Source organism: Balaenoptera acutorostrata, chromosome 12 (assembly GCF_949987535.1).
Source record: "Balaenoptera acutorostrata chromosome 12, mBalAcu1.1, whole genome shotgun sequence".
In the NCBI taxonomy this organism is placed as follows: domain Eukaryota; kingdom Metazoa; phylum Chordata; class Mammalia; order Artiodactyla; family Balaenopteridae; genus Balaenoptera; species Balaenoptera acutorostrata.
In genome coordinates, this window is record NC_080075.1 from 5,572,635 (window position 1) to 5,599,507 (window position 26,873).

The 26,873-nt window shown below is 37.3% G+C and overlaps 1 protein-coding gene across 17 annotated transcripts in view; it reads right to left on the reverse strand.

Annotated features, from left to right (window-relative positions):
* Positions 1 to 9,999: 9,999 nt before the first annotated feature.
* IL1R1 (interleukin 1 receptor type 1) overlaps positions 10,000 to 26,873 on the reverse strand; it is a 94,402-nt gene continuing 77,528 nt past the window's right edge. For 15 of the 17 annotated variants that reach the window (XM_057558020.1, XM_057558022.1, XM_057558015.1 and 12 more), the window contains 5 exons: positions 23,546 to 23,663; positions 22,660 to 22,811; positions 13,638 to 13,781; positions 12,744 to 12,911; positions 10,000 to 12,208 (listed from right to left, as the gene is read on the reverse strand). In XM_057558020.1, the coding sequence (XP_057414003.1) occupies positions 11,790 to 12,208; positions 12,744 to 12,911; positions 13,638 to 13,781; positions 22,660 to 22,811; positions 23,546 to 23,663 (1,001 nt within the window). In that variant the 3' untranslated portion in view covers positions 10,000 to 11,789. The remainder of the gene's footprint in view (positions 12,209 to 12,743; positions 12,912 to 13,637; positions 13,782 to 22,659; positions 22,812 to 23,545; positions 23,664 to 26,873) is intronic. The other 2 variants (XM_057558025.1, XM_057558013.1) reach the window with 2 other exon arrangements.

Sequence of the window (26,873 nt, forward strand, 5' to 3'; positions counted from 1 at the left end):
TTGTCATAGATTACTTGACCATAGGTGCGTGGGTTAATCTCTGGGCTTTCTATGTTGTTCCATTGATCTATGTTTCTGTTTTTGTGCCAGTACCATATTGTCTTGATTACTGTAGCTTTGTAGTATAGTGTGAAGTCACGGAGTCTGATTCCTCCAGCTCTGTTTTTTTCCCTCAAGATTGCTTTGGCTATTTGGGGTCTTTGGTGTCTCCATACAAATTTTAAGATGATTTGTTCTAGTTCTGTAAAAAAAAAAAAAAATGCCATTGGTAACTTGATAGGGATTGCATTGAATCTGTAGATTGCTTTGGATAGTATAGTCGTTTTCACAATATTGATTCTTCCAATCCCAGAACATGGTATATCTCTCCATCTGTTGCTATCATCTTTAATTTCTTTCATCAGTGTCTTATAGTTTTCTGCATACAGGTTTTTGTCTCCCTAGGTAGGTTTATTCCTAGGTATTTTATTCTTTTTGTTGCATTGGTAAATGGGAGTGTTTCCATAATTTCAATTTCAGATTTTTCATCATTAGTGTATAGGAATGCAAGAGATTTCTGTGCATTAATTTTGTATCCTGCAACTTTACCAAATTCATTGATTAGCTCTAGTAGTTTTCTGGTGGCATTTTTAGGACTCTCTATGTATAGTATCATGTCATCTGCAAACAGTGACAGTTTTACTTCTTCTTTTCCAATTTGTATTCCTTTTATTTCTTTATCTTCTCTGATTGCCGTGGCTAGGACTTCCAAAACTATGTTGAATAATAGTGGTGAGAGTGGACATCCTTGTCTTGTTCCTGATCTTAGAGGAAATGCTTTCAGTGTTTCACCATTGAGAATGAGGTTTGCTGTGGGTTTGTCATTATATGGCCTTTACTATGTTGAGGTAGGTTCCCTCTATGCCCACTTTCTGGAGAGTTTTTTTTTTTTTTTTTATCATAAATGGGTGTTGAATTTTGTCAAAAGCTTTTTCTGCATCTTTTGAGATGATCATATGGTTTTTATTCTTCAATTTGTTAATATGGTGTATCACATTGATTGATTTGCGTAAATATTGAAGAATCCTTGCATCCCTGGGATAAATCCCACTTGTTCATGGTGCATGATCCTTTTAATGTGTTGTTGGATTCTGTTTGCTAGTATTTTGTTGAGGATTTCTGCATCTATATTCATCAGTGATATTGGTCTGTAATTTTCTTTTTTTTGTAGTTTCTTTGTCTGGTTTTGGGATCAGGGTAGTGGTGGCCTCATAGAATGAGTTTGGAAGTGTTCCTTCCTCTGCAATTCTTTGGAATAGTTTCAGAAGGATAGGCATAACCTTTTCTCTAAATATTTGGTAGAATTCACCTGTGAAGCCATCTGGTCCTGAACTTTTGTCTGTTGGGAGTTTTTAAATCACAGATTCAATTTCAGTACTTGTAATTGGTCTGTTCATATTATCTATTTCATCCTGTTTCAGTCTTGGGAGACTGTACATTTCTAAGAATGTGTCCATTTCTTCTAGGTTGTCCATTTTATTGGCATATAGTTAGTTGCTTGTTGTAGTCTCTTATGATCCTTTGTATTTTTGTGTTGTCAGTTGTAATTTCTCCTTTTTCATTTCTAATTTTGTTCGTTTGAATCCTCTCCCTTTTCTTGTTGATGAGTCTGGCTAATGATTTATCCATTTTGTTTCTCTTTCAAAGAACCAGCTTTTAGTTTCATTGATTTTTGCTTTTTTCTTTGTTTCTATTTCATTTATTTCTGCTCTGATCTTTATGATTTCCTCCTACTAACTTTGGGTTTTGTTTGTTCTTCTTTCTATAGTCACTTTATGTGTAAGGTTAGGTTGTTTGAGACTTTTCTTGTTTCCTGAGGTAAGATTGTATTGCTATAAACTTCCCTCTTAGAACTGCTTTTGTTGCCTCCCAAAGATTTTGGATCAACACGTTTTTGTTTTTATTTGTTTCTAGCTTTTTCTGAATTTTCTCTTTGATTTCTTCAGTGATCCACTGGTTCTTCAGTAGAGTATTATTTAGCCTCCACATGTTTGTGTTTTTTGCAGCTTTTTTCTTGTAGTTGATTTCTAACCTCATAGTGTTGTGGTCAGAAAAGATGCTTGATATGATTCCAGTTTTCTTAAATTTACCAAGGCTTGCTTTGTGGCCCAACATGTGATCTATCTTGGAGAAGTTCCATGTGCACTTGAAAAGAATGTTTATTCTGCTGCTTTCAGATGGAATGCTCAATAATTATCAGTTAAGTCCATCTGGTCTACTGTGTCATTTAAGGCCTGAGTTTCCTTATTGATATTCAGTCTGGATGTTCCGTCCATTGATGTAAGTGGGGTGTTAAAGTCCCCCACTATTATTGCCTTACTGTCAATTTCTCCTTTTATGTCTGGTAACATTTGCCTTATATATTAAGGTGCTCCTATGTTGGGTGCATATATATTTACAATCGTTAGATCTTCTTCTTGGATTGATCCCTTGATCATTATGTAGTGTCCTTCTTTGTCTCTTGTAACAGTTTTTATTTTAAAGTCTATTTTGTCTGATATAAGTATTGCTACTCCAGCTTTCTTTTGATTCCCATTTGCTTGGAATATCATTTTCTATCCCCTCGCCTTCAGTCTGTATACGTCTCTAGATCTTAAGTGGGTCTCTTGTAGGTAGTATAAGTACAGGTCTTGTTTTTCTATCCAGTCAGCCAGTCTGCCTTTGGGTTGGAGCATTTAATCTGTTTACATTTAAGGTGATTATCAATATGTTTTTTTTTTTTTAGGGATCATTGAAAGGAATGTTAATTTATCAAATTAGATTTTTCTTTTAATCAGTCATCAACTTTATACCCATCAGTGTATACATATCAATCCCAATTGCCCAATTCAGCACACCACCATCCCCATCCCACCGCAGTTTTCCCCCCTTGGTGTCCATACGTTTGTTCTCTACATCTGTGTCTGAACTTCTGCCCTGCAAACTGGTTCATCTGTACCATTTTTCTAGGTTCCACATACATGCGTTAATATACGATATTTGTTTTTCTCTTTCTGACTTACTTCACTCTGTATGGCAGTCTCTAGATCCATCCAAGTCTCAACAAATGACTCAATTTCGTTCCTTTTTATGGCTGAGTAATATTCCATTGTATATATGTGCCACAACTTCTTTATCCATTCGTCTGTCGATGGGCATTTAGGTTGCTTCCATGACCTGTCTATTGTAAATAGTGCTGCAATGAACATTGGGGTGCACGTGTCTTTTTGAATTACAGTTTTCTCTGCGTATATGCCTAGTAGTGGGATTGTTGGATCATAAGGTAATTCTATTTTTAGTCTTTTAAGGAACCTCTATAGTGTTCTCCATAGTGGCTGTATCAATTTACATTCCCACCAACAGTGCAAGGGTGTTCCCTTTCCTCCACACCCTCTCCAGCATTTGTTGTTTGTAGATTTTCTGATGATGCCTATTCTAACTGGTGTGAGGTGATACCTCATTGTAGTTTTGATTTGCATTTCTCTAATTAGTGATGTTGAGCAGCTTTTCATGTGCTTCTTGGCCATGTGTATGTCTTCTTTGGAGAACTGTCTATTTAGGTCTTCTTCCCATTTTTGGACTGGGTTGTTTGTTTCTTTAGTATTGAGCTGCATGAGCTGTTTATATATTTTGGAGATTAATCCTTTGTCCATTGATTCGTTTGCAAATATTTTCTCCCATTCTGAGGGTTGTCTTTTCGTCTTGTTTATGGTTTCCTTTGCTGTGCAAAAGCTTTGAAGTTTCATTAGGTCCCATTTGTTTATTTCTGTTTTTATTTCTATTACTCTAGGAGGTGGATCAAAAAAGATCTTGCTGTGATTTATGTCAAAGAGTGTTCTTCCTATGTTTTCCTCTAAGAGTTTGATAGTGTCCAGTCTTACATTTAGGTCTCGAATCCATTTTGAGTTTATTTTTGCGTATGGTGTTAGGGAGTGTTCTAATTTCATTCTTTGGCATGTAGCTGTTCAGTTTTCCCAGCACCACTTATTGAAGAGACTGTCTTTTCTCCATTGTATATCTTTGCCCCCTTTGTCATAGATTACTTGACCATAGGTGTGTGGGTTAATCTCTGGGCTTTCTATGTTGTTCCATTGATCTATGTTTCTGTTTTTGTGCCAGTACCATATTGTCTTGATTACTGTAGCTTTGTAGTATAGTGTGAAGTCAGGGAGTCTGATTCCTCCAGCTCTGTTTTTTTCCCTCAAGACTGCTTTGGCTATTCGGGGTTTTGTGTCTCCATACAAATTTTAAGATGATTTGTTCTAGTTCTGTAAAAAAAAAAAAAAAAAATGCCATTGGTAACTTGATAGGGATTGCATTGAATCTGTAGATTGCTTTGGATAGTATACTCATTTTCACAATATTGATTCTTCCAATCCCAGAACATGGTATATCTCTCCATCTGTTGGTATCATCTTTAATTTCTTTCATCAGTGTCTTATAGTTTTCTGCATACAGGTTTTTTGTCTCCCTAGGTAGGTTTATTCCTAGGTATTTTATTCTTTTTGTTGCATTGGTAAATGGGAGTGTTTCCATAATTTCAATTTCAGATTTTTCATCATTAGTGTATAGGAATGCAAGAGATTTCTGTGCATTAATTTTGTATCCTGCAACTTTACCAAATTCATTGATTAGCTCCAGTAGTTTTCTGGTGGCATTTTTAGGACTCTCTATGTAGAGTATCATGTCATCTGCAAACAGTGACAGTTTTAGTTCTTCTTTTCCAATTTGTATTCCTTTTATTTCTTTTTCTTCTCTGATTGCCGTGGCTAGGACTTCCAAAACTATGTTGAATAATAGTGGTGAGAGTGGACATCCTTGTCTTGTTCCTGATCTTAGAGGAAATGCTTTCAGTGTTTCACCATTGAGAATGAGGTTTGCTGTGGGTTTGTCATATATGGCCTTTATTACATTGAGGTAGATTCCCTCTATTCCCACTTTCTGGAGAGTTTTTGTCATAAATGGGTGTTGAATTTTGTCAAAAGCTTTTTCTGCATCTATTGAGATGATCATATGGTTTTTCTTCAATTTGTTAATATGGTGTATCACATTGATTGATTTGCGTAAATATTGAAGAATCCTTGCATCCCTGGGATAAATGCCACTTGATTGTGGTGTATGATCCTTTTAATGTGTTGTTGGATTCTGTTTGCTAGTATTTTGTTGAGGATTTCTGCATCTATATTCATCAGTGATATTGGTCTGTAATTTTCTTTTTTTGTAGTTTCTTTGTCTGGTTTTGGGATCAGGGTAGTGGTGGCCTCATAGAATGAGCTTGGAAATGTTCCTTCCTCTGCAATTTTTTGGAAGAGTTTGAGAAGGATGGGTGTTAACTTTTCTCTAAATGTTTGGTACAATTCACCTGTGAAGCCATCTGCTCCTGGACCTTTTGTTTGTTGGAAGATTTTTAATCACAGTTTCAATTTCATTACTTGTGATTGGTCTGTTCATATTTTGTTTCTTCCTGGTTCACTCTTGGAAGGTTATATCTTTCTAAGAATTTGTCCATTTCTTCCAGGTTGTCCATTTTATTGGCATAAAGTTGCTTGTAGTAGTCTCTTAGGATGCTTTGTATTTCTGCGGTGTCTGTTGTAACTTCTCCTTTTTCATTTCTAATTTTATTGATTTGAGTCCTCTCCCTCTTTTTCTTGATGAGTCTGGCTAATGGCTTATCAATTTTGTTTATCTTCTCAAAGAACCAGCTTTTAGTTTTATTGACCTTTGCTATTGTTTCCTTTGTTTCTATTTCATTTATTTTCGCTCTGATCTTTATGATTTCTTTCCTTCTGCTAACTTTCGGTTTTGTTTGCTCTTCTTTCTCTAGTTCCTTTAGGTGTAAGGTTAGATTGTTTACTTGAGATTTTTCTTGTTTCTTGAGGTAAGCTTGTATAGCTATAAACTTCCGTCTTAGAACTGCTTTTGCTGCATCCCATAGGTTTTGGGTCGTCGTGTTTTCATTGTCATTTGTCTCTAGGTATTTTTTGATTTCCTCTTTGATTTCTTCAGTGATCTCTTGGTTATTTAGTAACGTGTTGTTTAGCCTCCTTGTGTTTGTGTTTTTTACGTTTTTTTCCCTGTAATTCATTTCTAATTTCATAGCGTTGTGGTCAGAAAAGATGCTTGATATGATTTCAATTTTCTTAAATTTACTGAGGCTTGATTTGTGACCCAAGATGTGATCTATCCTGGAGAATGTTCCGTGTGCGCTTGAGAAGAATGTGTAATCTGCTGTTTTTGGATGGAATGTCCTATAAATATCAATTAAATCTATCTGGTCTATTGTGTCATTTAAAGTTTCTGTTTCCTTATTTACTTTCATTTTGGATGATCTGTCCATTGGTGTAAATGAGGTGTTAAAGTCCCCCACTATTATTGTGTTACTGTCCATTTCCTCTTTTATAGCTGTTAGCAATTGCCTTATGTATTGAGGTGCTCCTATGTTGGGTGCATATATATTTATAATTGTTATATCTTCTTCTTGGATTGATCCCTTGATCATTATGTAGTGTCCCTCCTTGTCTCCTGTAACATTCTTTATTTTAAAGTCTATTTTTTCTGATATGAGTATAGCTACTCCAGCTTTCTTTTGATTTCCATTTGCATGGAATATCTTTTTCCATCCCCTCACTTTCAGTCTGTATGTGTCCCTAGGTCTGAAGTGGGTCTCTTGTAGACAGCATATATATGGGTCTTGTTTTTGTATCCATTCAGCAAGCCTGTGTCTTTTGGTTGGAGCATTTAATCCATTCACGTTTTAGGTAATTATTGATATGTATGTTCCTATGACCATTTTCTTAATTGTTTTGGGTTTGTTTTTGTAGGACCTTTTCTACTCTTGTGTTTCCCACTTAGAGATGTTCCTTTAGCATTTGTTGTAGAGCTGGTTTGGTGGTGCTGAATTGTCTTAGCTTTTGCTTGTCTGTAAAGCTTTTGATTTCTCCATCAAATCTAAATGAGATCCTTGCCAGGTAGAGTAATCTTGGTTGTAGGTTCTTTCCTTTCATCACTTTAAGTATATCATGCCACTCCCTTCTGGCTTGTAGAGTTTCTGCTGAGAAATCAGCTGTTAACTTTATGGCAGTTCCCTTGTATGTTATTTTTCGTTTTTCCCTTGCTGGTTTCAATAATTTTTCTTTGTCTTTAATTTTTTCAATTTGATTACTATGTGTCTCAGCGTGTTTCTCCTTGGGTTTATCCTGTGTAGGACTTGCTGCGCTTCCTGGACTTGGGTGGCTATTTCCTTTCCCATGTTAGGGAAGTTTTCGACTATAATCTCTTCAAATATTTTCTCTGGTCCTTTCTCTCTCTCTTCTCCTTCTGGGACCCCTATAATGCGAATGTTGTTGTGTTTAATGTTGTCCCAGAGGCCTCTTAGGCTGTCTTCATTTCTTTTCATTCTTTTTTCTTTATTCTGTTCTGCAGCAGTGTATTCCACCATTCTGTCTTCCAGGTCACTTATCCGTTCTTCTGCCTCAGTTATTTTGCTATTGATTCCTTCTAGTGTAGTTTTCATTTCAGTTATTGTATTGTTCATTGTATTGTTCATTTGTTTGTTCTTTAATTCTTCTAGGTCTTTGTTAAACATTTCTTGCATCTTCTCGATCTTTGCCTCCATTCTTTTTCCGAGGTCCTGGATCATCTTCACTATCATTATTCTGAATTCTTTTTCAGGAAGGTTGCCTATCTCCACTTCATTTAGTTTTTTTTCTCGGGTTTTATCTAGTTCCTTCATCTGGTATATAGCCCTCTGCCTTTTCATCTTGCCTATCTTTCTGTGAATGTGGTTTTCTTCCACAGGCTGCAGGATTGTAGTTTTTCTTGCTTCTGCTGTCTGCCCTCTGGTGGCTGAGACTATCTAAGCGGCTTGATGGGAGGCTCCTCAATTTGTATTTTTTATTGCCATTTTGTTAATTGTTTTGGATTTGTTTTTGTAATCTTATTTTTCCTTTCCTCTTTTGTCCTCTTCTCTTGTGATTTGTTGATAATCTTTAGTGTTGTGTTTGGATTCTTTTTTCTTTTTTGTGTGTATATCTATTATAGATTTTGGGTTTGTGGTTACCATGAGTTTTCGGTATAGCAGTCTCTATATATACATGATTGTTTTAAGTTGCTCACCTCTTAATTTTTAATGCATTTTATTTTCTTTAATTTTTATTGGAGTATAGTTGATTTACAGTGTTGTGTTAGTTTCTGCTGTACAGCAAAGTGAATCAGTTATACATATACATATATCCACTCTTTTTTAGATTCTTTTCCCATATAGGTCATTACAGAGTACTGAGTAGAATTCCTTGTGCTATACCGTAGGTCCTCATTAGTTATCTATTTTATACATAGTAGTGTGTATCAAATGTATTTTAAATATCCAGCATTTGTACTCTCTTGCTGTCACAATTACTGTTTTTCATATCATAATTGTGTATGGATGATTCCCTACCTTTACTGTATGTTTGCCTTTACCAGGCAACTTTCCCATTTCGTTAATTGTCTTGTTTCTAGTTGTGGCCTTTTCTGCTTACAAAAGTTCCTTAAGCAGTTTGTTGTAAAGCTGCTTTGGTGATGCTAAATTCTTTTAGCTTTTGCTTGTTTGTAAATCTTTTGATTTCTCTGTCAAATCTGAATGAGAACCTTGCTGGGTAGAGTATTTTTGTTGTAGGTTTTTCCCTTCCATCACTTTCAGTATATCATGCTGTTCCTTTCTGGCATAGAATTTCTGCTGAAATATTAGCTGAAACCCTATGGGGATTCCTTTATATGTTTGTTGCTTTTTCTTTGTTGCTGTTAATATTTTCCCTTTATCTTCAATTTTTGTTAAATTGATTACTATGTGTCTTGGAGTGTTCCTCCTTTGGTTAATCCTGTACGGGACTCTGTGCTTCCTGGGCTTGGATGACTGTTTCCTTTCCCAGGTTAGGAAGGTTTTTAGCTATTATCTCTTCAAATATTTTCTCAGGCCCTTTCTCTCTCTCTTCTTCTGGGACCCCTATAATGCAAATGTTGGTGCATTTGACCTCGTTCCAGAAGTCTCTTAGACTGTCCTCATTTCTTTTCATTCCTTTTTCTGTTCTGTGGCAGTGATTTCCACCCGTCTTCCAGCTCACTTACTGTTTTTCTGCCTCATTTATTCTGCTATAGATTTCTTCTAGTGCATTTCAGTTTTTGTATTCTTCAGCTCTGGTTGTCTCTATACATTCTAACTCTTTGTTAAAAACTTCTTGTAGCTTCTCACTCTGTGCGTCTGTTCTTTTCCCGTGTTCTTGGATCATCTTTATGATCAGTGCTCTGAACTATTTCTTGGGTACATTGCATATGTCCACTTCACTTAGTTGTTCTTCTGGGGTTTTATCTTATTCCTTCATCTGGAACATATTTCTCTGCCTTCTCATTTCATCTAAATTTGTTTGCATTTTTATGTATGTGGGAGGTTAGTTATGTTTCTCAAACTTGGAGAAGTGGACCTCTGTAGGGATTGTCCTGTGTGTCCCTTCAGTACACTCCCTTTCTTCACCCAAGGGCCAGGGACCAGCTGGTCCCAGGGTAGGTTCTGACCTGTGCTTGGGGACTCATATCCACAGGCTGCAGGACTGTAGTTTTCTTGCATCTGGTGTCTGCCCCCTGGTGGGTGAGGCTCGTCTAGAGGCTTGTTCATGCCTCTGGGTGGGAGGGGCCAGTGTCTGCCCACTGATGGGCAGAGCTGGGTCTTGGCCTTCTTGTGAAAATGTAAAAGTCTATACAGTGGTTGCCCTTATCAGTTTTTGGACTGGTAAAGGGTTCATAAGAAGACTCACATTTTAATCCATTTTAGGAGCAAGCAAACAGATGGAGTACAGCTGAGGCTACAAAGGGGAATCAGCCCTCATTGGTTAGCTAATGGTCTCTGACCTCCCCAGGCAGAAGGTGTCCTCACTCTCTATGGGACCTGGGAGTGTGCAGGTAAACTCAGGAGAGGGCCGGCAAAGAAACAGATTTGAAGGAGAATGGTCAATACCAGGATTTGACAATTTTATTGGAAAATAAGTACAGTCCATTGATCAATGATATGTGCTGTACATGAATCTGGCATCTTACTGTATAAAAATATTTGGTATCTGCTGCAGAATTATACAAACAAGTTTAAAAATAACCCTTCATCATTAACCAGTGCAAATGTAATTTATCAAAAATATCATTGAAAAAAATGGCTCAATACCCTTTCTTTTATTGCAAATAAAATAGAGGCAGAAGGGGGAAAATAAAAATTCTGCTAAGCCAGTTTTAATGACTGGAAATGAAACACTTCATTGCATTTGCAAACTTAAACAGTTAGGCTGACCAGAACAAACAAAAAAATTACCATCAGATAATACAGTAAAATCTAATTAATGGGGAAGGCCTGAAAGGAAGAGGTTAGAGAAAACCTTAAAAGAGATTTTCAAAAATTAAATAAGATAATCTGCAGACATTTTTAAACAATAAAGCACTACACAAATCTATGTTATATGTGCAAATTACTTCTGAAGGCACCTCCGACAAAGAGACACACCCACACCTCTCCTGCAGAGAGCAGGGCTCCTAGCTGGAGACAGAAAAAACTTCCCATAAAGTGACAGCCAACAATAAGTACAATCAGACTGAGAAAAAGAGAGCCAAGTGCCTTAGGGCAGTTTATTGGGGAAATCTCTTGGAGGAAGTGACTTGGAGTAAATTTTGAGTTTCAGTAAAATTCTGGTCAGCTGGAGAAAATGTGAGGAGAATTTCCAGTCAGAGGAGACAGGAAGGAGAGGCAGAGATGGAGGGGCACTGGGGGCAGGTATGAAGGTGCACAACTTGGGATTCGCAGAGCAGGACCAAGAGGGGTCCAGCTGTGTTGGGGTGGTGAGATGCTAGTGGGAGAATGTGGGCTTCAGCTCCTGAACCAGGAAGAGCCGGTGGAAGTATTCTAGTCAGGGCAGGATGAGACCAGAGCAGCATCGTGGGAAGGCTGGTTCATCTGGGGCCGTGTGTGTATGACAGAGTATAAGGAGGAGGTGACTTGGAAGTTGTCCTTCCAAAGAAGGGATGAGTCAAGTAAAATGCAGAAGAATAAGGTGGAACCGAATGGTCATTCCAGGGGGAAGGCATTAAGAGGTGGATCAATTCTTTGCAACTCTTTCTCTTGAAATTCTCTCTCTCCTGCAGAAAGCTAAGGTTATTGCAAACCCTTCTAATACTGGAGAATTCCTTTGTTCATTGAAATGACAGTTTTAAAGGTCTGTGAAGTGAAATTCCATCTTTGGAAAGTGACTGCCAGCTGTCAAGGGGTATGGGAAATGCAAGGCAAATGGAAAGTTCTCCAAGAATGCGTCTAATTTCCCTGGGAAGTACGGGTCTCACTGTGCCTGCAGCAATGTCCAAGAGAACCGCTCGAGGACCAGTGACCCTGCTGTCCCCAGACTGGGCCACAGCCCTGCCCTCAGACTGTGGGTGACTTCCTAAAGCTGTCTATAGAAGGTATTTCCTGCATGTTCATTCCTCTTGTTTGCTGCCTCAGTGCCTTTTCTCAGCAGTTCAAACATTCAGACAGGGCATCTGCTGCCTTGTTAAAGGACTTCCCAAGCCCTCTGCTCTGAGTTGCCCTGGCCACAGGGCAACTGTCACTACATCCTGCTCCCTTAACAATCCAATTCTAGGTGACCTCAGGGATAAGGGACTACACAGGTGTGTGGTATGACTGTACAAGTCAGTGAGGCCCAGCCCCGCCTGCAATGCCTGAAGACAGGAGTCACCAAGGAACTCTTGGCCAAGCTTCTCTGCTACCCGAGGGGCACGTGGACCTCCAGTGGCCGTTTCTCCTTAGAGTCCAGCTGAGTGGCCGGGGACAGCAGCTTGTGGTTGGCTGAAGGCGGCTGCCGCTGGACTGGCATGTGGTACCTGACCTTCTTCCAGAACCTCGAGTTCGTAGACTGTGACCCTTCTCTAATGTCCCCTGACCAGCGTATGGCCCCTTGTTTCTGCTTAATGAATTTAATGGATTCTGGCATTTTCTCATAGTCTGGGATTTTCTCTAGCTCCAGCAGGACAACTTTAATTCCTTCCTGAATGAGAGCGTTGTACATGGCTATCTGCTCTTCAGATGAATTCCCCAGCCAGCAGAATCCTGATATTTCTCGGGCCAAAATGATGATCAGTCTTCTGCTTTTCTTTATGGTTTCATTAGCAACCTCAACAATGCCTGAAAAACACGAAGCACAGCAAGTAAACTTTCAACTTACAATCATTCCCTCCAGAACCAAAACCCCTCAAGGTTCTTCCCACCCCATGGCCTATGTCTCCTAATGCTCTTTTTTCTTGCCTTACCTAAGATTGAAGGAGTTTCTCATTTTATAGAATAGATCAAAAACTGACCCACAAAAGGTGAGTATTTCATGCAGGGGTCAGAGTACTTTAAGTAGAAATTTATAAACTTTCTTGTTAAACCACTGGATCTGTATCACTCCTATTTTACCATCAGTTGTAAAGTAACTACTGGATCTAACTAGTTAAGTTTTCCAAAACGAAAAAAAACTTAGTTAATTGTTGCCCCAACAGAATATAAGAAAAGTAAACACTTTGCATTTAATATGAAAATCGTCATCATGCACCACTTAAGAGGCTCTTAAAATTGTCAAATATGTACACCCAGGTCACAGTCTTCCAGAAAGAGGGAACCCAAGTTTAGTAATTAAATTAGTTTTACAAGACTATTACTTTTTCCATTGCATACATACTTTCCCCAACGTAGTCGTCTCGGCCACTGATGAACAGCTTATATCCACACTGTTTTTCCAAGACCTCAGGTAAGACGTTAAACACAAAAATATCTGAGTTAGAGGTGGACCCTTCCGCAGGGGTCTTTGGGTATAGTATGTATGCATCATACGTCTTTCCATCTGAAGCTAAAGAGAAAATGCAATATATTTGGAACCAAAAGAAAAAAAACGAGATTTGGTAAAGTCAATATCGCAAACATGCATTTCATAGTGAATTATTAATTTTGTGTACAATGGTATGAAGCAACAACACCAAAAGTATAATGCCTTTTTAAAGTGTTCATCTCTTACAAGTTTACATTTATTCTGTTTTACTACAAAGTTCTTATATTATTCGATGGTCCCCTCATATGCAAACATTCTTTACCCCTCAGTATGGAACTATCCTTATCTCACTGTTCTCATCTTCCCCAAATGTCTAAGCCCTGAATTCTATCCATTCTTCCTTTTATATATTAGTGTAGTGTTAGTTTTTTGTCAGGTTTAAACAAAAGAGAGAGTGCTTCCCTGATGCATGAAAATTACATCATTTCTTCCATTTGATGGCAGATCATGGGGTGATCTGTGTTCTACCCAGCACAGAGCAAGTCCTCAGCCACAGCTTCTGAATAACTGGATTTATAAGCAGATGCTCTAAATGCCTGTGTATCCCACCATTATGAACACCAGAGCAGTAACTTAGAAAATAATACTATTCAGTCTATTTGGTTAAGAAACTATAATTGTGTATAATTATGTTATTTTGTATATGCCACATTTCATTTTAAAATTTAAATAAGACCCCTCCTAGTTAGCTTTTACATCTCTTAACTATCCCAACAAGAAAATACTGCATAGAATACAAAATTGTACCTTTTTTTGGGAGAAAATCATAGAAAGAATCTCTGTACCAAAGCACAATGTCAACCTTGAAGACTTTATAGATGAAAACAGAGCATGTAATTACCAATGTTAACATGACAAATACACCAATTGTGGGCGTCTGGAAATCAGGGGCTACAGCAGAAAAGAGGGGAAAAAATATTAGAACCCAAAGAATTTAAAAATTGAGCATAGCAAATTAAATATTATCATCCCAGAGAAACCATATTTGGGATTGGCCTGTAATCCCAAATCCCAGACAGTATTAACCCATTCATTATCATCTTTTATTAATGAATACTAATGTACAAAGTCATTGAGAATGGATACTGTATAAAACTAAGGTGCATTGTATTAAATTTTCACCTAAGTCGTATGTAATAACATAGAAAAAATACCAAAGACCATAGGATACAGCATTCCAAAGGACTATGAGTAAAGTCAGAGTCACTCAAAAGCCTACAAAAGTTCTACAAAAGTAGAAGAGTCAGGTGGAGAAAGCTGAAGACAGGGGGAAAGGAGAAAAGGGTTTAGGGATGCCAGACAGTGTTTCACACTTCCACATCCTCCCAGCTTCACATGCTAGTTATTCATGTGATGACTGCAGAGGAGTCATGTGGAGAGGTAAGGGGGAGGAGAGTAGAGAAAGAAGGAGACTTCTAAATGTCAGGGGCCAAGGAGGCATCCAGAAAGCTCTGTTATTTTGCTTTTCCAATTTCAGTCATTGATCCATCTGCAGTTGAACTGGCTATCAAGTGGAACTCAAGATATCCGATTGGCCCAATTGATAGTTCACATTTACAGTCTTAATTACTGTCGCTTTGAACAAGATCATGATATCTGAAGTGTAAATCGTCCCGATTTGTCGTTTTTATTCAAGACCACCTTGACTAGTCTTGGCCCTTTACATTTCCAATATGACCTTTAGGATAAACGTGCCCACAACAACATGCCCACACAAATGCACACCCACACCTGCACAACTATTGCTGAGATTTTGATTGGAATTGTTTTGAATCTATAGATTAATCTGAAGGGAGCTAACATATTTATAATACTGAGTATTTCAGTCTTTCAATCCATGGATATTGTATATCCCTCCATCTATTAGGTCTTTAATTTATCTCAATAATGTATTTTTAGTTTGTATCACAGATTTTGAACAGCTGCTGCTGGATTTATTCCTACATACTGAATATTTGATAGTTTTTGATGCTACTGTAAATGTTATTTTTTAAACTTAATTTCTATTTGTTGTTGGTATTTGCAGTAATACATAGAAATACTATATATAAACATATACACTAGTGATCGTGCTAAATTCATTTACTAATTCTAATAGTTTGTCCATAGGTTCTTTTAGATTTTCTTCCATGTACACATTCATAAATACTGTATTTTAATTCAACTACAAATTATCTTAAAATATTTCACAAACACTTTAAGATTTTTTTATTGAAGTATAGCTGATTTATAATGTCATGTTAGTTTCAGGTGTTCAGCAAAGTGATTTAGTTATATATACAAATATGTATATAATTCAGTTAGATATGTTTATATATTGTGCATATATATTTTTTTTCAGATTTTTTCCCCTTATAGGTTATTACAAAATATTGAGTATAGTTCCCTGTGCTATACAGTATGTTCTTGTTGGTTATCTATTTTATATATATATTAGTATGTATATGTTAATCCCAAACTCCTAATTTATCCCCCCCCCCTCCCCTTCCCCTTTGGTAACCATAAGTTTGTTTGCTATGTTTGTGAGTCTATTTCTGTTTTGTAAACAAGTTTATTTGTGTCTTTTTTTTTTTTTTTAGATTCCACATATAAGCGATATCATATATTTGTCTTTCTCTGTTTGGTCTACTTCACTTAGTATGATAAGCTCTAGGTCTATCCATGTTGCTACAAATGGAATTATTCTATTTATGGCAGAGTAACATTTTATCGCAAATATATACCACATCTTCTTTATCCATTCATCTGTTGATAGACATTTAGGTTGCTTCCATTGTTAAATAGTGCTGTTAGGAACATTGGGGTGCATGTATCTTTTTGAATTATAGTTTTCTCTGGATATATGCCCAGAAGTGGGATTGCAGGATCATACGGTAACTCTATTTTTAGTTTTCTAAGGAATTGCCATACTGTTCTCTATAGTGGCTGTACCAATTTACATTCTCACCAACAGCATATGAGGGTTTCCTTTTCTCCATTCCCTCTCCAGCATTTATTATTTGTAGATGTTTTGATGATGGCCATTTTGACAAGAATGAGGTGACACCTCATTGTAGTTTTGATTTGCATTTCTCTAATAATTAGTGATGTTGAGCATTTTTTCATGTGCCTGTTGGCTATCTGTATGTCTTCTTTGGAAAAATGTCTATTTAGGCTTCTGCACATTATTTGCTTGGGTTTTTTATTATTATTATTATTGAGTTGTATGACTATTTGTGTATTTTGGAGATTAATCCCTTGTCGGATGCATCATTTGCAAATAATTCCTCCAATTCTATAGGTCGTCTTCTCACTTTGTTTATGGTTTCATTTGCTGTGCAAAAGCTTTTAAAGTTTACTTAGGTCCCATTTGGTTTTGTTTTTATTGGCATTACCTAGAAGATGGACTGGAAAAAATATTGCTGAGATTTATGTCAAAGAATGTTCTGCCTATACTTTCCTCTAGGAGTTTTATAGTATCTGGTCTTACGTTTAGGTTTTTAATCCATTTTGAGTTTATTTTTGTATAGGGTGCTAAAGAATGTTCTTTTTTTAAAAAATTATTTATTTATGGCTGTGTTGGGTCTTCGTTTTTGTGCGAGGGCTTTTTCTAGTTGTGGCAAGTGGGGGCCACTCTTCATCGCGGTGCACGGGCCTCTCATTATCGTGGCTTCTCTTGTTGCAGAGCACAGGCTCCAGATGCGCAGGCTCAGTAATTGTGGCTCACGGGCCTAGTTGCTCCACGGCATGTGGGATCTTCCCAGACCAGGGCTTGAACCCGTGTCCCCTGCATTGGCAGGCAGATTCTCAACCACTGCACCACCAGGGAAGCCCTAAAGAATGTTCTAATTTCATTCTTTTACATGTAGCTGTCCAGTTTTCCCAGCACCACTTATTGAAGAGATTGTCTTTTCTCCACTGTATATTATTGCTTCCTTTGTTTAATTGACCACAGGTGTGTGGGTTTATTTCTGGGCTTTCTATCCTGTTCCATTGATCTATATTTCTGTTTTTGTGACAGTACCATACTGTTTTGATGATTGTAGCTTTTCAGTGTAGTCTGAAGCCAGAGAGCCTGATTCCTCCAGCTGTTTTTCTTTCTCAAGATTGCTCTGGCTATTCAGGCTCTTTTGTGTTTCCATAGAGATTTAAAATTTTTTTGTTCTAGTTCTGTGAAAAATGCCATTGGTAGTTTGATAGGGATTGCACTGAATCTGTAGATTACCTGGGGTAGTATGGTCAGTTTGAAAATATTGATTCTTCCAATCTAAGAACATGGTATATCTTTCCATCTGTTTGTGTCATTTTCAAATTCTTTCATCAGTGTCTGATAGTTTTCGGGGTACAGGTCTTTTGCCTCCTTAAGTACGTTTATTCCTAGGTATTTTATTCTTTTTGATGTGATGATAAATGGCATTGTTTCCTTAATTTCTGTTTCTGCTCTATTGTTAGTGTATAGAAATGCAACAAATTTCTATGTATTAATTTTCTAACCTGCAACTTTACCAAATTCACTGATGAGCTCTAGTAGTTTTCTGGTAGCATTTTTAGCATTTTCTATGTATAGTATCATGTCATCTGCAAACAGTGACAGTTTTACTTCTTTTCCAATTTGGTTTCCTTTTATTTCTTTTTCTTCTCTGGTTGCTCTGGCTAGGAATCCTAAAATTATGTTGAATAAAAGTGGCAAGAGCTGGCATCCTTGTACTGTTCCTGAGGAAATCTTAGAGGAAATGCTTTCAGCTTTTCAGTGTTGATTATAATGTTAGCTGTGGGTTTGTCATATGACTTTTATTATGTTATGTTCCCTCTATGCCCACTTTCTGGAGAGTTTTTATCATAAATGGGTGTTGAATTTTGTCAATAGCTTCTTCTGCATCTATTGAGATGATCATATGGTTTTTATTCTTCAATTTGTTAATCTGGTGTATCACACTCATTGATTTGTAGATACTGAAAAACCCTTGCATCCCTGGGATAAATCCCATTTGATCATGGTGTATGATCCTTTTAATGTATTGTTGGATTTGGTTTGCTAGTATTTGTTGAGGATGTTTGCATTTATATTCATCACTGATATTGGCCTGTAATTTTCTTTTTTTGTGGCATCTTTGTCTGGTTTTGGTATCAGGGTGATGGGGGCCTAATAGAATGAAAGTGTTCCTTCCTCTGCAATTCTTTGGAATAGTTTCAGAAGGATAGGCATTAACTCTTCTCTAAATATTTGGTAGGATTTGCCTGTGAAGCCATCTGGTCCTGAACTTTTGTTTGTTGGGAGTTTTAAAATCACAGATTCAATTTCAGTACTTGTAATTGGTCTGTTCATATTTTCTATTTCATCCTGTTTCAGTCTTGGGAGACTGTACCTTTCTACGAATTTGTCCATTTCTTTTAGGTTGTCCATTTTATTGGCATATAGTTAGTTGTTGTATGATCCTCTTATGACACTATTTCTGCAGTGTCAGTTGTAACTTCTTTTTTGTTTCTAATTTTATTACTTTGGGCCATCTCCCTTTTTTCTTGATGAGTCTGGCTAAAGGTTTATCAATTTTCTTTATTTCTGCTCTGATCTTTATGATTTCTTTCCTTCTACTAACTTTGGGTTTTGTTTGTTCTTCTTCCTCTAGTTACTTTAGGTATTAGATTAGGTTATTTGAGATTTTTCTTGTTTCCTAAGATTGTATCACTATAAACTTCCCTCTTAGAACTGACTTTGCTGCATCCCAGAGGTTTTGGATGGACATGTTTTTTTCATTTGTCTCTAGGGTTTTTTTTTTCTTATTTCCTCTTCGATTTCTTCAGGTGATCCGTTGGTTCTTTAGTAGCATATTATATAGCCTCCACATGTTTGTGTTTTTTTGCAGTTTTTTTCTTGTAGTTGATTTCTAATCTCACAGTGTTGTGGTTGGAAACAATGCTTGATATGATTTCCATTTTCTTAAATTTACCAAGGCTTGCTTTGTGGCCCAACATGTGATCTATCCCAGAGAATGTTCCATGTGCACCTGAAAAGAATGTGTATTCCCTGCTTTCAGATGGAATGCCCTTATAATTATCAATTAAGTCCATCTGGTCTACTGTGCCATTTAAGGCCTGAGTTTCCTGATTGATGCTCAGTCTGGATGATCTGTCCATTGATCTAAGTGGGGTGTTAAAGTCCCCCACTATTATTGCCTTACTGTCAATTTCTCCTTTTATATCTGATAACATTCTCCTTATATATTGAGGTGTTCCTTATATGCTAGGTGCATATATATTTACAATTGTTAAATCTTCTTCTTGGATTGATCCCTTGATCATTATGTAGTGTCCTTCTTTGTCTCTTGTAACAGTCTTTATTTTAAAGTCTATTTTGTCTGATATGAGAATTGCTACACCAGCTTTCTTTTGATTTCCATTTGCAGGGAATATCTTTTTCCATCCCCTCAGTTTCAGTCTGTATATATCTCTAGATCTGAAGTGGGTCTCTGGTAGACGATATACATATATATGGGTCTTGTTTTTGTATCCATTCAGCCAGTCTGTATGTTCTTATTGCCATTTTGTTAATTGTTCTGGATTTGTTTTGGTAGGACTTGTTTTTCTTTTCCTCTTTTGTTCTCTTCTCTTGTGATTTGATGACTACCTATAGTGTTAGTTTCCTTTTTTGTGTGTATATTTATTGTAGATTTTTGGTTTGTTGTTAACATGAGGTCTTGGTATAGCAGGCTATATATATACATTATTGTATTAAGTTGCTGATCTCTTAATTTCAAATGCATTTGCAATATCCTGCATTTGTACTCTCCTCTCCTCATGATTACTGGTTTTCATATCTTTGTGTGTCTATGATTTCCTGCCTTTACTGTATGTTTTCCTTTACTGGTGAGCTTTCCTGTTACATAATTTTCTTGTTTCTAGTTGTGGCCTTTCCTTTTCTGCTTATAGAAGTTCCTTTAGCATGTTTTGTAAAGCTGGCTTGGTGGTACTGAATTCTTTTAGCTTTTGCTTATACGTAAAGCTTTTGATTTCTCCATCAAATCTGAAGAATAACCTTGCTCTGTACATTATTCTTGGTTGTAGGTTTTTCCATTACATCATTGTAAATATACAGTGCCACTCCCTTCTGGCCTACAGAGTTTCTGCTGAAAAACCAACTGATAAGCTTATGTGGTTTCCCTTGTATGTTATTTTCTGCTTTTCCCTTGTTGCTTTTAATATTTTCTCTTTATCATTAATTTTTGTCAGTTTGATTACTACGTGTCTCGGCATGTTCCTCCTTGGTTTAATCCTGTATGGGACTCTCTGTGCTTCCTGGAATTGGGTGACTGTTTCCTTTCCCATGTTAGGGAAAATTTCAGCTATTATCTCTTCAATTATTTTCTCAGGTCCTTTCTCTCTCTCTTCTCCTTCTGGGACCCCTATAATGCAAATATTGGTGCATTTGACATTGTCCCCAAGGTCTTGTAAACTGTCCTCATATTTTTCATTCTTTTTTCTGTTCTGTAGCAGTGGCTTCCACCACTGTGTCTTTCTAATCTAATTTTGCAGCCCCATGGTAGGTCGATGGGTCTGAACTTTTAAAAGCAACCTATATGATTCTGAAAATAAGTGGTCTCAAGACCAAACTATTAATGGAGCACATAAGGAATACTAATGGTGAAATTTTGAGGAAAATAATTTTAGTGCAATGAAAAAGAAAAGGAGACAGCAAAGGAAATAAGGGTACAATGAAGTAAGAGAAAGTACAAGAAGAAAAGAGTAGAATTTTAAGGAGAGTTGGCAAATGCTGCAGAGTATCAGTGAAATGAGGAGGGAGAGGAAGCTGAGTAACACTTGAAAGAGTCTGTAAGAGGCTTGAAATATCCAGTAGGCCATGAGGAATCACTGAAGCCTTTTAAGAATAAGAAACACAAGATGGCAGAGTAGAAGGACCTTGAGTTCACCTCCTCTCACGAGCACACCAAAATCACAACTAACTGCTGAACCACCATCGATAAAAGACTGGAACCTACCAAAAATGACATTCTACATCCAAGGAGTTAAAGAAGAAATCATGATGAGATGGTATGAGGGGCACACTCGCAATATAATCAAATCCCATACCACCCAGGTGGGCAACCCACAAACTGGAAAATAATTATACTGCAGAAGTTCTCCCACAGGCATGAGAGCTCTGAGCCCTACATCAGGCTCCCTCACCTAGGAGTCTGGCATCAGGAGGAAGAACCCTCAGATCATTTGGCTTTGAAGGCCCATGGGGCTTCACTGCAGGAGCTCCACAGGACTGGGGGAAAGAGATTCCACTCTTGGAGGGCACACAAGGTCTTGTGCACACCAAAACCCAAGGCAAAAGCAGTGACTACATAGGAGTCATTACCTGCTGGTTTGGAGGGTCTGCTGGGCAGGCAGCAACTGTGGCTCTCTCTGGGATCATAAAAGCCGGTGGCAGACATATCTGGGAGTGTTCATCTACGTGAACTCTTGATAGAGGCAGATATCCTGCTTGGGTCTTTGGCACCAAGACCTGGCCTCTTGCAACAGCCTGTAGGCTCCAGTGCTGAGATGCATCAGGCCAAAAGACCACCCAGGGCAGGAACACAGCCCCACCCATCATCAGACAGGCTGCCTAAAGACTTCCTGAGCCCACAGCCAGCTCTAGATGTTCCCCTTGACACGGCCCTGCTCCCCAGAGGGCCAAGCCCCAGTGGCACCCACCAGTGGTCAGGCACGGGCCCCTCCTGCCAGGAAGCCTGCATGAGCCCCTAAACCAGCCTCACCCACCAGAAGCAAGAAAACTATCATCCCACAGCCTGTGGAACTGAGTACACAAACAGGTCAGAAGCTACCCTGGGACCAGCTGGTCCCAGGCCATTGGGTAGCAAGAGGGGAGTGTACTGACATCGGACATCCCCTACAGAGGGCCACTTCTCCAAGACCAAGAAACGTAACTAATCTTCCATATACATAAAAATCCAAATAGAAAGTTAACAAAATGAGACAGCAAAGGAATACATTCCAGACGAAGGAACAAGATAAAACCCCAGAAAAACAACTAAATGAAGTGGAGATAGATAGGCAATCTACCCAAGAAAGAGTTCAACATAATGATCGTAAAGATGATCCAAGAACTTGGGAAAAGAATGGATGCACAGAGGAAAAAGCTATAAGAAGTTTTTAACACAAAGTTAGAAAATATAGAGGCAACCAGAGTTGAAGAATACCATAACTTAAATGAAAACTACACTAGAAGGGATCAATGGCAGAATAAATGAGGCAGAAAAATGAATCAGTGAGCAGGAAAACAAATACTGCCAATATTGTGTTTGATTACAGAATTCATGAAAACCAGTAACTTCTAACATCCTGTCTGGAAAGTGGATATTTAGGCTTCCCCTGTGCATTCATCATGTAGTTGTTTACCTAAAAATATTCATTAGGTACCGAGGATGACAAGACTTAAGTTGCTATTAGCTCTGGAAATAGAATGATTAGTAATTATCTGCAACATCACAGAATTCATATTCAAGTAAAGAAAACTAAGATAGATATGGACATGCATAGCAGAGGCCCTAACACCTCATCTGTTTGGGCGGAGAGATGGGTTAAGAGTAGGCAGCAGGACAGAAAAACCTCCTAGTAGAAGATAGATATAGTTCAGCTGAGAAGTAAAAAAGGAATGGCAGTCCCCAGGTTAAGAGGAATCTAAGAGCATTCTGGGCAGAGGAAATAGCATTGTAAACCTCAAGGTCATGAAATCTTACTACAGGAAAACAAAATTGCACTTCAAATAAACAGCTGTGTTGTTTACCTGGATGCATTAATTGGATATATGCTGTACTCCTTCCTTCTGTATTCTTGGCTAAACAGATAAATGGATGTAGAAAAAATTTACTTTCCACTGCTGTAATATTAAGCCGTGCGATGACTGTACTCCTTCTCTTGTTTAAAGGATTCTGCACGCTGTTCAAAAGAGTAATAAAATTGTATAAATGGCATCAATTATAAAGATACGATAAGCATCCCTGGTTTATCGTTACAGCAGAAATAATCACCAGCCCTAAGCACAGGTATAAGAATCAGGCTGTTAGCAAGACTGATCTGATGTTTCATAGCCCTAAGACCACTGTTAGTAAAAGACTCAGTAGCACAGAGAAATAAAATTAAAATTACCAGCTTCTGAGAAGGAAAATGGGGACATAGGCATTCTGGTCTCCATGGGGCACAAAGAATATATGAAACAAGAGTAGATTGGGACAGATGGGAAAGGGTTTGCAAGTCATGCTGAGAAGTAATAGGGCGCCATGAGAGACCTGAGCAGGGGAGTGCCTGATTTTCGGCCACAATTAATGAGTCTTTTCTAAACCACTTTAAAAATGGAATGACATGAAGGATAATTCAGGACAATTGCTTCATGGGAATGCTGCAACATTTTTAACTGAATTTAAGAGAGAGCCTTCCAAGTGGTCTGGAATTTGTACCATAATGACATGTATTGTCTCCTTCATTGGACAAGATCTTATGAATCCTGCTGAGCTTAGCAAAACTCAATATGGGCAGCAAAGGGTTAAGGACCAATCAATCAATGACCAACTTGATCACTGCCACTAGATTCAATCATAATGGTTATATAACGTATGACATGGAATTTAATACCAAAATGTCTCTATGGCATGTCTGGCTCTTAGCATACTTACTATGTAAACTCTTCCATCATCATAGGTTCATATTCCTTAATTGCTGACCCATTCCACCTCCAGTAGACAAAGTTACTCAACTGGCCGGTAACATTGCAGATCAACTGGAGCCAGGATCCTGCAAAAGAATGTATTTTTAATCATAACATTAATGGACTTTTACCTGATCTATCTAGATTAATAAATGACTGTTGAACAAAAATTTTAAATTATAGGAAAGCAAAAAGAAGAAGGAAATTGCCCTTATATCCACCACCGAGAGATAAGCACTATTAGTAACTTTACGTATCTCATTCCTTACCTTTCTGTGCACGTATGCAATTTTTAAAATGGGGTGTCATTTTCCACTATTTGTAATTATTGTACATTGAGAATTTCGGCTCACGTGATTAGCCTTCCAAAATAGGCTATTTCATGGCAGTTTACTATTCCATCATACAGACATACTATGATGAATTCCTTTCCTATTGCTAAACATAATTTGTTTCTAATTTTCCATTATTATGATTAACATTCCAGTGAATGTTCCTGTACATGAACATTGTACATATCCTGAAGTATTACTCTGAATAAAAATCTGGAAGAATTGAGTTAAAAGAGATACATATTTTTAAAAGCCAAATGCCCTGTCCCAAGGGAGACTATACCAGTCTGCACTCTGTCCAGCAGTGTATGCAAGAGTCATTTATCCCAAAAAGCCCCAGATACCAAGTGTTTTTGGTTAGTCATTGCCAACTGAGAGAAGAAAAAAATTCTATTTAAATTTTCATCTGCATTTCTTGAGCTCATGGTGAATTAACATGTTTTTCATAAGCTTAGTATTCATTTGCCTTTCTTTTAAGAATTGCTTGTTATGGGCTTCCCTGGTGGCACAGTAGTTAAGAATCCGCCTGCCAATGCAGGGGACGTGGGTTCGAGCCCCGGTCCGGGAAGATCCCACATGCTGCGGAGCAACTAAGCCTGTGCGCCACAACTACTGAAGCCTGCGTGCCTAGAGCCGGTGCTCCGCAACAAGAGAAGCCAACACAGTGAGAAGCCTGTGCACCATAAGGAAGAGTAGCCCCTGCTCTCTGCAACTAGAGAAAAGCCCACGTGAAGCAACAGAGACCCAACACAGCCAAAAATAAATAAATAGAACAAATAAAAAAGAATTGCTTGTTGTTCCTAATGGCCATTACTAAACTGCATTCTCATATTATTAACCTTATGATGCATGGAAGCTCTTTATTTATCAAGGATAGTAACTCTTTATCATACATGAAAACTACTGCAAATATCTTTCAGAGTTTGTTTTCATTTTGTTATTGTTTATGGAAATTCTTTAGTGTATATATTTTTATTATTTGGCCAAATTTACAATTGTTTTATACTATCTGTTTTCACTATTTTTTTTTTGTTGAAAAGCTCTCTCTACCATCAAATCAGGAAAATATTCCATGTAGTTTTTTCTTTCAGGTATATATGATGTTTGTATTGTTGTGTTTTTTTGACTGTTTTAGTTCTTTAATCGGTCTAGAATATAACTTGGGTATGGTATGAGAGAAAGCTTTAACTTAATGTTTTTATCCAGATAGTTGACTGATAATTCCAGAATCTCTTAGTGAATAATAAATCTCTTCCTCACTAATCTGTTATGTAATGTATGAATTATAAAATATTTTATTTGGGACTTTCTAGGTTGATCTGAATGTGTATACTGACGCCAGGGGTACCACACTCTTAATTATTGCAGTTTTAGGGTAAATATTCATATCATTTAGCTTTTCTTCCCAGTGTTATCATAATAATCTCAGCATTTTATTCTCCCAGGTGAATTTCAGTATCACTTGCCAACTTTTAAGCCCATTCATATTTTTATTGGAATTCCATTAAATCTGTAACTTACTGTTGAAAGTCCATATCTTTACAATTTCCAGTTTTTCATATAGGAAAAACACACATCCTTATTACAGTTTTTCTTAAATTTGTGTTTCTCGAGATTGTTTTTATCATTGCTCCCTTTGGAGCTTTTTTGCATCTTTTTTATCCCAGTTGCCTAACTCTCCAAGAACTTTTAATACCACAGATATACACTATATCTATTGATTTAGATTTTTTCACCTCCTAAGAACCAATTTTCTCCCCATTGCAGACAACATCCCCCCATCCCTTTAAGAATGTATGCTTTAAATCTCCCAGTTTTTTGAGATTTATAGGTCAGAGTTTGTGGGGTTTTTGTTTGGTTGGTTTTTTCTTCCTTATAAATCCAATATAATTTTTAAAGGTTTTGCTAAGCTATCTTATAGACATCGCTATGGCATTTACTGTTGCAAATAGGATCTCTTTTCCCATTGTTTTCTTGGTTTTTGCTAAATAAGTCTAATATTTTAGAATATTAATTTTATATCTGGCCAATACAATATTTGTAAGTACATAATTATATGATCTGAAAATAATACAGTTCTTTTCTCCCCTACAGTCAGCATGCCTTGGTTCTTTTATCTTTGCATTAGTGGGTACTTCTGGAACATGTTAAGTAAACGGGTTATATGGGCATCTTTGTCTTGTTCTTGACTTCAATGAGAAGGCCTAGACCTGTAGAAGGTTTAACACTATATAGTGTTTCACCATTAAAAATGTTGGTGACAACTGGTTTGAACTGATGTTATTAAGTGCAGAAAGTATCCCTCAATTCCTATTTTTCTAAGTCATTTTACTGGTAATTAATATGAAATCTTATCAAATAAATGCCTGATTATAGGATAAACATATGCCATGGTGATCAGGCCTCTGATCAATGTGATATATTAAAATTATTGTTTCCTAATGTAAACTTATTTTTAGATCTGTAGATCAAATCTAGGCTTTAGAGCTCTGAAGTATACATTCCTCGAGCATGCCTTCTCAACAGGGCAAAATGTGTTTCTTGGAGAGGACAGCAAGAAAAGCTTAGCTATTGCAATGGTTTGTGGCCTTTCAAAGTGCCATAGTGCATATCTGGGTATTAAATATCTGAGAAAGTAAAGAGGATTAGGGAACAAATGGCTTGTTAGGTGCTACAGGGGAGCAATAATGGGGGAAAAAAGGGTTGAAACACTGCTCTGGATTCTATGGGACAATATTTAAAGTTTTCACATCTTTGTTTACATCTATGAATGAATGTCTTTATATTACTTTCCACCATGAAGAACAACTTGGCCAAGTACAGAATTCAGAGGTCACAAATTTGACCTTCTAATCTCTGTACAATTGTTCTTTGTCTTCACGCAGTTACTATTACAGAATTCTATAGGCCAGCCTGATTTTTGATCCTCTGATACAAAAAAATCTGTTTTTATGTTGGGACCAG